The sequence below is a fragment of the Lupinus angustifolius genome, unplaced genomic scaffold (assembly GCF_001865875.1).
Source record: "Lupinus angustifolius cultivar Tanjil unplaced genomic scaffold, LupAngTanjil_v1.0 Scaffold_226_12, whole genome shotgun sequence".
Lineage (NCBI taxonomy): Eukaryota > Viridiplantae > Streptophyta > Magnoliopsida > Fabales > Fabaceae > Lupinus > Lupinus angustifolius.
Genome location: NW_017727088.1, coordinates 7,471 through 18,210, shown reverse-complemented (window position 1 = coordinate 18,210; position 10,740 = coordinate 7,471). Strand labels below are relative to the sequence as shown.

At 36.0% G+C, this 10,740-nt stretch overlaps 1 protein-coding gene across 1 annotated transcript; it reads left to right on the top strand.

Annotated features, from left to right (window-relative positions):
* Window positions 1-7,484: 7,484 nt before the first annotated feature.
* On the top strand, window positions 7,485-8,455 carry LOC109340663. The gene is made up of 2 exons (XM_019578378.1): window positions 7,485-7,626; window positions 7,743-8,455. The coding sequence occupies exons 1-2, from the start codon at window positions 7,485-7,487 to the stop codon at window positions 8,453-8,455; spliced, it is 855 nt and encodes a 284-aa protein (XP_019433923.1).
* The last annotated feature ends 2,285 nt before the right edge of the window (window positions 8,456-10,740 follow it).

Sequence of the window (10,740 nt, the reverse complement as noted above, 5' to 3'; positions counted from 1 at the left end):
ATATATCCGTACAAGGAATAGTTTGGTGTATTCAATTCGGCTTTTTATGGGACCTGTACTCTCGGTTATTTCCAAATAGTTTATTGGGAGGATATTGGTGTAAGGATGGATGAAATAAACATAGAATTCATACATTGAGCTCATGGATATTAATCCTCATGGTTTGAGTTATAACATCATTCATCATTTGCATTTATGTATGTGATATATATTGTGTATGTCATGCGTGTCTGTCTGGAGGTTATATTCTATGTAATTCCACGTTGTCAATGAGTAATATTCATTAGATGTCTTACTCCCTTTTCTTCCTATTTGTCTTTGATTCGCATTTTGTTCAGATGAATTGTTTTATTGCATCATTCGTCCTATGACCCAGAGGAGGAGATGGTAGTAGAGGAAGAGGAGCCAACAACTAAAGAGGATGACTGTGTGGATTTAATCATAATCGAGGATTGCATTGAGATTGTCAACCTCTCCTCCGACTCTAAGATGGAGGAGGACCCGAGCGAGTGTTCCAGCACACCAGCAGACACTAGGGCTAGCTGGTATGAGCCATTTCCATTTCTATTTTAATTTTTTATTAGGGTACATATGTAGGGTATTTATATTTGTGAGCATTTTTATTTGGGAAATGATTAGGATTCTGCCTTGTATTTTGTACTAACATTTTCCGATATTCTAATGAAGTATTATTCGAAGTTATATTGAGTTACTTTTGTATACCATTAGGTAACAATTTTTTATTTTCCGCAATGTATATTACTTAAAGTGATGTTCTAAAACTGAAACGAATATAAGGAAATAAATTTTATATGGCTTCATTATTCAAGATGGTATCAGAGCGGTTCTTTTCTATCCGGCCTTGGGCATGGCCTCACATGCTTTCTTGTGTGACTTTGTGTGTTTAAGTGTTTGTTGTATTGTTTGGTAGGAAATACGACCTATGAATAATTTTGATAGAAGAAGTATCAAATACACGTCTAATGTTCACAACTTTAAGATGACTGGACGTGTAACTGCTAACTTGGACTTCATGGCTGCAATGACTGCAGTGATTTAGAGTCTAAATGCTAACTTGCATCAACTGAATCAGCAACAACAACCACCAACGAAAGGATCAACTCAATATAAGGGTTGTAACGGTCAGAACACAAGCCTGACACAAGCCAACCTGCTCAAGCAGACAGCTTAGCGGAGCACCTGGACCGCCCAGCTTGGAACGACACACCTGACCAGATCAGCAAGCACCTTGCCAGATCACCATCAGCGCAGCCAAAGCTTCTCAATCAGGCAGCTGAGTGGTGCCATATAAACGCATGGCGGTGTGCATCCAACAACTTGGTCAAGTTGACTTAGCCACCAAGCAACCTTTACATCATGCATGACCTCACTCCAAGTAGCATCCATAGGCTTTTCAGAGGTAGCTCACAATAGCTGGGCCAGTAGCTCACAACTAACTTGGGTGAGTCAGCCTCAAGCAGGTGACTAAGCTGCTTGGCCATGACCAAACTCATGCTGAAGGGTTTGGTCAGCAGATTCATGGTGGAAGAGAGCAACTTGGCGGGGGGAAGAAACTCCTATAAATAGGAGGGCATCTCAAAGGCAAAAGACCTTCATTCTCATTCATAAATTCACACTCTCACATTCACTCTTACATTCATACACTCGAACCGAAGTCTTCTCTTCTTTTTCTTGTTTAGGTAAGTGTAGTTTGTAGTTTTTTCTTTCTTAATTCAAGAGGAGAAAGGAGATGGCAAATGAGATTCAAAAACATAAATTTGTAATCTCATTTAGGACCAAAAGCATCTCATCCATGGATAGATGGCTCATGCTCCTACAAGTTGACTTGAATTATGGTGTAATTTCTTCTCTTTAATTTATCATCTTTTGAAATCAATGCATTCAAGTTATTACTTTTTTGTTAAGTTTTGATTCTTTATGAAGTTCTTAATGCAGTTTTAGCTTGATCACCTAAAACTTGATTTAAAGATCCAAAACGCTTCTTCTTAAAGTGTGGACAAGTGAACTAAAAAGTATAACCTACACCTTAGTTCATATGTCATATCAATCATTTATTTTAAGCAACTTATGTTGTGGGCTAAATAAAGTTAATGGAGCTTGAAGTAGGGTGTGATAACCTACTCCAACGAGTGGCACTTAACTATTATTTAGTGTATTACATAAGGTTTGAAAATTATCTTATCATTCTAGGATACTAGATGAAGGATTTAGAACTGATGTGTTGGATTAACCGAAAGTATAACACATAACTTGTAATGTTTTCAAACTCTATTAAGTAGAGAAATAATTTCATATTTCCAACCAATTTTCTCCTAAAGAATTTGTTCATATTAGTTGTTTATGTTTATTTACTTTTTAATATTTCGTAAACAAAATAAAAAAAGATGTTTAACATTATTATTAATATAACTTGTTTATAATAATATTTTATTAGGCAATTACTTGTGGTTCGACATAACCCTATACTATACTACAATTGAATCTTGAAAGATATGCAAATGTAAAATAGTAAAGTGTTAATTTATAAAGTTTATTTGTTGACAAAGCAAGAAACCTTGAATCAAAGTGCAATTTAATTCATAAGTTGTATCTTTGTGAAAAGGAGAAATACACAGTTATAATGAGTGATCTAACTACTAACTTTTACTTTCAGTCATTTACATTTCCGCAACTAACATTTATTTTCTGTCATTTAAATTCAGCAACTAACTTTTTATTTCTTTATTCATTCTGTATACCAACCCTTCAATAGAAGTGGTACGGTTAACTTCTAACTTTATTCTTTTGTCATTTTATTATTATTTGATACCACCCTTTCATAAGAAATGGTATGGTTAATTTAATAAAATGAGACTGACCTTTATGGTGTGGTTAATAGGAACCCGAAAAGGGAGTAAATAAATAAAGTCACTAACTAATTAAATATCACTCATTATCACTTGTATTAATTTTCTAAATACATGCCATTAAATCAGCGTTGGAATTTATTGCAAGAAAGCCGAGATAGTATGAAATTGTTAATAATTCAATAAAGTTAAGTTTTGGTTAAAGGAACATTCTTGAAACCATTATACTGACATTGGAATTTATTCCAACAAAGCCTAGATGGCGAGCAAAGAATCGACCTGCCGTTAAATTAAACAATCAGAAACTTGCTACCTAAAAGTAAAGCAAACTGAAAACTCTTTCCAAAAATTGGCGCCGCTGCTGAGGAATTGCTAAATAATAGAATTTATCATTTATTATGCTATATTATTAATAATCTTGTACAAAAATATTTTTAACTTTTATACAAATTAATTTGAATTTGTAAATTATAAATATTGTTTATTCTTAACCACTAACATTCTTTATGAAAAAAATAGAAAACTTTCCTTTGGTGCATGCATTGCAGGAACAATCAGGTTGAACCTTCTTTCGATCCAGAACTCCAAAAAACTTTAAGGAAGAAAAGAAAGCCCTAAGGAAAGCCAAGAATAACTTAGAATCAATGGCCAAGGAAGGTATCAGTCGAGATAAGGAAAAATGTTTGTCTCCAAACTTATGGGAAACTAGGTTAGTCTCCAAACTTCTGGGAATCCTCATCTTCTACATCATGACAACTAACTTCATCCCGTGGAGCTTCTTGGGTGACATGAATAATGGGAATCAGGTGGATCCAGTGGTTCACAAAAATCCTCCAACATCACCAAAGAAAATGTCTTTTGCTCAAGCTTTAAAATCTTCATGTGACATAACTACTTCACAACTTCCTCAACCTTCCATAAAGGGGGATGCCATTGCCATTAAAATCCCTGAAGAGGAATACCAATCAGGGCTACAAAGTTGCAAAAACCATCTTCATGGACGACTCATATTGTCCAAAGGTGACTCACCTATGAAGTTCACAAATCTGAAAAACAAGCTCCAAGCTTTGTGGAGCAACATTGGTAAGTGGACTATGATTTCCCTCGGTAAAGGCTTTTATGATTTCGCATTCTCCTCAATGGAGGACATGAGAAACGTTTGTGATGTGGGATCTTGGAGCTTGAGACCTGGATTCCTCAGACTCTTTCTTTGGTCACCTGATTTTAACCCAAATCTGCAAAAATTGCACATACCCAATGCTGGATTAAGATACACAATCTTCCACAAGAGTATTGGAGCCCGAGAATTCTATTCTCTATTGCAGGGGTATAAGGACTCCAATCTCGCTGGATGAAGCAACACACACAAGATCATTTGGGCATTTTTCCAGAGTATTGGTGGAAATCAACTTAAAGACAAACCTGCCACACCAAATCCTTGTTGAAAGGGAAGGATTTGCTTTCTTCGTATTTATCGAATATGAGAACTTGCCAAACTTCTGTCAAGGATGTCAAACCATAGGCCACATGGTTGCTCAATGTCGCAGAAATAAAAAAAATCAGGAGTCAGAGGGGGCCATAAAGAATAGGAACAAAAAGACAAAAGTAGAGGTGGTAGCTCCAAAGGGGAATGAAATCAATGATCTGACCATTAATTTGGAAATTGAGAAAGAGGTGGAGGAGAATTATAAAGATATGGAGAGGCTAGTAATCACACCGAAATCCAGGGAGAACTTAGATATTCAAATTGATAATGAGTTGGATATCACCAGAGTGGAAAACGCAGTTGAAGAAGTTGAATCTGATACTCAGAGTGAAAACATCATAGTGCAAGAGACAGATGAATTACATAATGTTGCAGCCAATGATAGTCGTATAGTGGGAAAGCTGTGGGCGGATGAGGAAAGCAATGAGGAAGGGGCGGAAGAATTTTCCAAGGTTCTCAGCAGATCACAGAAGAAAAAGATGAAAAAGAGAGGTCAGTCAACTAAGGTATACCAGACTAGAAATGGTGGATAACTAAGCATTTCTAAATGAGAGTTCTCTACTGGAATTGCAGGGGTTTGGGGAACCTAAAATCAAAATTGTCCCTAAAGAACATGTGCCTTACCCATAACCCGGATATAGTTTTTCTGGCTGAGCCTAAGATCCCAGTGGAGGTAATAAATAGCAGATTTTGGACTAATATGAATCTGCAGATTTTTGTTGTGAATAATAGAGGGAGTCTCATTCCTTCAATTTGGGGATTATGTAAAACTGGGCTAAGCCCTTCTGTCCTGGTCAACTCTGATCAACATATATCAATAGCCTTAAACTTTGATAATAAGTCTCTCATGGTTTGTGCAGTCTATGCCTCTACTAGTTACTTATGTAGGAGAACCCTTTGGTCTGAGATCAAGGCTGATACTCTAGCTCACCCTGGCTCTTGGTGTTGCATAGGGGATTTTAATGCTGTAATTCGTGCTCATGAACGCAGAGGAAACACTCTGCCTGCCAGAGTCTCTTACAATGATTTTCAAGCTTTTATTGACAATGCTGATCTTTTGCAACTCCAGACTATTGGATCTCAGTTCTCTTGGTCCAATCGTAGAGGAGGAGCTGCATTAACTGAGAAAAGACTGGATAGAGCTCTCTGCAATGAGAGTTGGATCAACAATTGGAGCCATGTTTCTTGCTGCACTCTTCCTAGAGTGGCCTCTGATCACCACCCTTTGTTATTCCAATCTATTTCTTCAACATCTTCTAGACCCTCTTCTTTTAGATTTCACAAAATGTGGTTGGAGCATTTGGACTGCAGAAGACTGGTTAATGAAATTTGGAACACTGAAGTGATTGGTTGTCCAATGTTCATTCTTGCTCAAAAGCTGAAAATTCTCAAAAAAGAGCTTAAACATTGGAATATTAATGTTTTTGGAAACATTCATCATAGGGTGAACATAGCTAAGTTGAATGTGGAAAATATTCAATAGTGCATCAATGACTTGGGTGCTGAGGAATCCCTGCTTGAGCAAGAGGACATTGCTCAATCTGAGTTAGCTAAAGCTCTCATTGCTGAAGAGATATTCTGGAAGGAGAAAGCAAGGCTGAATTGGCATTTGTATGGGGATAGGAACACTAGCTTCTTCCACAAGGTTTCTAAAATTAGACATACAACTAAGTCTATGTCCATGCTTAGAGTTGGAGACACAATCTTAACTGACCAGTTGGATATTTCAAACCATACTATAATCTTTTACTCTTATTTGTTTGGATCTCAGAATGACACCTCGCCTAATAATCTAATCCAAGCAATGGTGCCAATGAGGAAATTAAATCAGCTGTGTTTGCAATGAATGGTCATGGAGCCCCTAGACCAGATGGCTTTGGTGGATGTTTCTACCAACACTTCTGGGATATAGTTCATCGTGAGGTTTGTAACTCAGTGAACCAATTCTTTACTCATGGTTGGATCCTCACAAATCTGAATTCCTACTCTGTAGTCTTGATTCCAAAAACAGAAGGGGCTGATAAATTGGAGGATTTCAGGCCTATTGCTCTTGCCAACTTTCAGTTCAAGATAATCACAAAGGTGCTTGCTGACCGTTTGGCATCCATTGCCACTAAAATCATTTCTCCTCAGGAGAGGGTTCATCAAGGAAAGGAAAATACAGGATTGTATTTGCATTGCTTCAGAGGCCATCAATTTGTTGGAGCACAAAGCTTTTGGAGGCAATTTGGCAATCAAACTTGACATAAAGAAAGCCTTTGACACAATGGACTGGATTTTTCTCCTTGACACTCTAAAGGCTTTTGGTTTTAACCAGAAATTTTGCAATTGGATTAAAGCTATTCTCCACTCTGCTAGGCTTTCTATAATGATCAATGGTTATAGTGCTGGTTTCTTCAAGTGTACAGGAGGGGTTAGACAGGGTGATCCCCTTTCTCCTCTATTGTTTTGTATTCCTGAAGATGTGCTCAGCAGGGGCATATCCAAACTTGTGTTGGATAATAGGCTTAGCACAATTTCAGCGCCTAAGTCCATCCATATCACCAGCCATGTTTTATATGCAGATGATATTCTCATATTCTGCAAAGGGGTGAAGAGGGAATTGTTGAGTTTAAAGCAGCTGGTTATGGTTTATGCTCAAGCTTCTGGTAAAGAAATTAACACTGCCAAATGCAAGTTTTATGCTGGAAATTTCTTTGCTAGAAAGAAAAACTCAATTGCTTCATGGTTGGGTTTTCATGCAGGTAGCATGCCTTTCAACTACCTAGGGGTCCCCTTGTTCAAAGGGAGACCAAAAAGGATCCACCTCCAACCTATTGTTGACATAATTCTGAAAAAAATGTCCTATTGGAAAGGATCCTCTCTATCTATTATGAGCAGAGTGGAGATTGTTAAATCCATAATTCAAAGCATGATGGTCTATAGCTTCCACATCTATAAATGGCCAATTTCCCTGCTAAGTTTAGTGGACAAAGGGATAAGAAATTTCATATGGGCCGATGATATAGAAAGAAAGAAAGATTGTCATAGTGGTTTGGTCCAAAGTGTGTTCTCCTATTCTGGTAGGAGGATTGGGTCTCAGATCAGTAAAGTTGATGAATAAAGCTTCTCTGTTAAAACTTGCCTGGGAAATGAGGACATCAAGCAAGGAATGGGCCCTGTTTTTCGAGACAGATTTGGATATCAATACTCCCCGGCTACAAGGCATTTCAGGTCTTCAATTTGGTCTGGAATCAAAGCGAATTGGCATGCCCGCAACTCAAACTCAATCTGGCTAGTTGGATTTGGTCATCATATTAACTTATGGAAGGACAATTGGCTAGGCGAGCCACTGGTTGAGCTAATGAACATACCTTAGGAGTTACACTCCTCTCTCTTATCCTCTATAGCTTGCTTCAGGCAGGGGAATTACTGGACAATTCCTTCATTTATGAATAGGCTTTTCCCTAACATTACTGAGAAGATTGCAAAAACTACAATAGCAGGCAACTTGGACAGACTAGTGTGGAAAAAGACTCTTGATGGTACCCTCTCCCTCAAAGCTGCTTATAATGAGGTAACGAATTACACAACTCAGTTAATATGGTGCAAGCTGCATTGGTCTGCAAACACTGCTCCATCTAAATCCTTCATCACTTGGAGAATTATGAATAATAAGATGCCTACGGATGATAATCTCAGGAAAAGAGGATGTGCAATAGTATCCATTTGCAATATGTGTAACTCTCATAGTGAGGAGGAGGATCACCTTTTCTTGCATTGTACATTTGCATCTAAACTTTGGGATTGGATTAAACATGTTTCCTCAATCAACCTGAACAACTCTTCACTTCAAAGCATTTTTGATGATTGTGCTAAGATGCACAACAAGCAGGTTAAAGAGGTTCTCATAGCCGGTGCAAGAAACACCTTAAGCACAATCTGGTTTTGCACAAACCAGAAAAGGTTTGAGGGAATTCTAATCACAGTCTCTCAGGCAATCAGAAGGATTAAGAGGGATACTTCATTAGCAGGAAAATCTTCCTCTGCCTCTGCCTCTCCTAATGTTGAGGAACTCTTGATCCTTAGAAGCTTAACCTGGCCCCTAGGATCACTGAAGTAACTTGGCTCCCTTCTGAGAGGGGTTGGATCAAAGTAAACACGGATGGAGCTGCTCATGGTTCTCCAGGTCATTCAGGGGGAGGGGGAATTTTCAGAGACCATAACGGAGTCTATATCACTGTATTCTCTAAGTATTTAAGCATTCAGAATGCTATTTACGCTAAGTTTCATGCAGCTGTGCATGCTGTGACAATTTCTTATAATAGAGGATGGAAGCATCTTTGGATTGAGGTTGACTCAAGCATGCTTTTGGATAACTTTAGGGGTAAATCTAATCCTCCTTGGAGTCTTCAAAATGATTGGATAAAGTGCAAGGAGAAACTCCATACAATGAATTACACCATCACACATATCTTTAGGGAAGGTAACAATTGTGCGGATAAACATTGGTTATTGTGGTACATTAATATTAATGTACAATTTTTTAAATGATTTACATGTTGTAAGGGTTATGTGCATCTTGTACACACATTAGTAGCTATCATGTTTGTTAAAGAAAAATGAGAAAAATATATAGCATTGACAGTGTATGAGTTTTATATCTGACCATTGATATTTAATTATTATTGACATTTCAAAAAAAAATAATCAAAATGAGTAGTGAATGATGGAGTGCATGCGCATGTGTAACAAATTTTATACTGTATGTAAGTTTTACACTCTAAAAATATTATATTTTTTTAGGGTTTTGTTAATGTGTGCCACGTGACTTAAGGATGCAAAACTAGGTAAATTGTTATGGGGAGGAGGTAAAATATTAAACCAACATTTTCTAATGTAATCTTTTAAGTTTGCTTAACATGTTTCATAGGAGGAGGTAAAATACAAAAACACTTTTTTATTGTCATAAATTTTTGTATCATCCAAAAAATCTAAAATTCTTGAACCTGCCACACTTTGTATAGGCTGTGTTTTGCTATTTTACCATCATAATAACATAATCCTTCACATATTCAGAGGACCTGTATATATATTATTTTTATTTGCACCTCTAGGCCCAAACTTAACACACACCCATGTATGATACCGATATATAGTTTATAAAATAAGGTTCAGAAATTTGTGGGTGGACTTGCACTCACACTCATCCATGTAGATTCGTCTCAAAATATTACAAAAATTTGATTCTAGCCAAATTTTATAACTAATATTATAGGGCTAAATGTTATTATGAAGCTCCCTTAAAGTGAAGTTGAATCGAAATATACTCAATCTTATTCTTCAACAAATTTTTAAAATGGCATTTAGTATGAAGTAAAATTGGAAAAAAAATGCAGTCGTCACTAATATATGAATAAACATGTTTTGCATATATTCTTGGAGAATCATGTTTCTTTGAATATAAAGCAAAACGTATGAATCGAGTTTTATTTTTTTTGGCTAAAAGGGAACTGGGAAGAAGAAAGGTGACAAAATTAGTTTGCTTAAAATTCTATTAAAAGAGACTTCTTTTCTAAAGCCTTAGAACATCGACCTACTATATTAATCCGCATTTGAAGGCCTAATAAATGTAATGATATTCAAAGGCCAAATTTGAAGTTTCTATGTTTACTTCATCCAATAGCCCCATCCTCAAAGGCAAGTTAAAGAGAACTTGAAGGATTCTGAGCATAGAAAGGCCTAAGAATGGAAGAAATTAAACAAGATCATGTATAATATAAGATACTATTTAAAATTTAACTCTTTAATAGAAATTAATATTATTAAGTATTTTTAATTAGATTGATAATTGGAAGAATGGTTGCAATTAGTATTGTCTAGGAATGACAGGTCTGGTTATGCTTGGGTAATATAGTACTCATGCCAACCTCATTGGATACCCACTGGGTCTCCAACCCGCAGGTATCCAAAAATTATAAATTTATAAAAATAATTACAAATAATTTATGCAATTTTGTGTTTGTTTCCTATAACCATATATCTTATAGAGCCTGTGAAAAAGATAAAAAATTAAAATAAAAATTTATGATATATACTTTAAACATATTTAAATTGATTACTAAACACAACTACATTAACTCAAACAAACATAAAAATCAAAATCACTACTTCAACATCATGATGGAAAATAGTTCAGTAAGAACCATTTCATCAACATACGTTACATACATCACACATATAGACTAATAACATAACATCGCTCTTTACCAACAAAAAAATCACATTTACGATTAACATAATATTACACTTATAGTTTAACTATATAACATTATAGTTTTGATGATCATAATAATAATTATGTTGCTATATACATGTGTGTATATTTGTATATATATATATATATAT

Coding starts and splice junctions, on each gene's coding strand:
- LOC109340663 (XM_019578378.1), top strand. CDS start 7,485: ATGAGGACATCAAGCAAGGAATGGGCCCTGTTTTTCGAGACAGATTTG. Junction 7,627..7,742: donor CGCAACTCAAACTCAATCTG/GCTAGTTGGATT, acceptor TATCCTCTATAG/CTTGCTTCAGGCAGGGGAAT.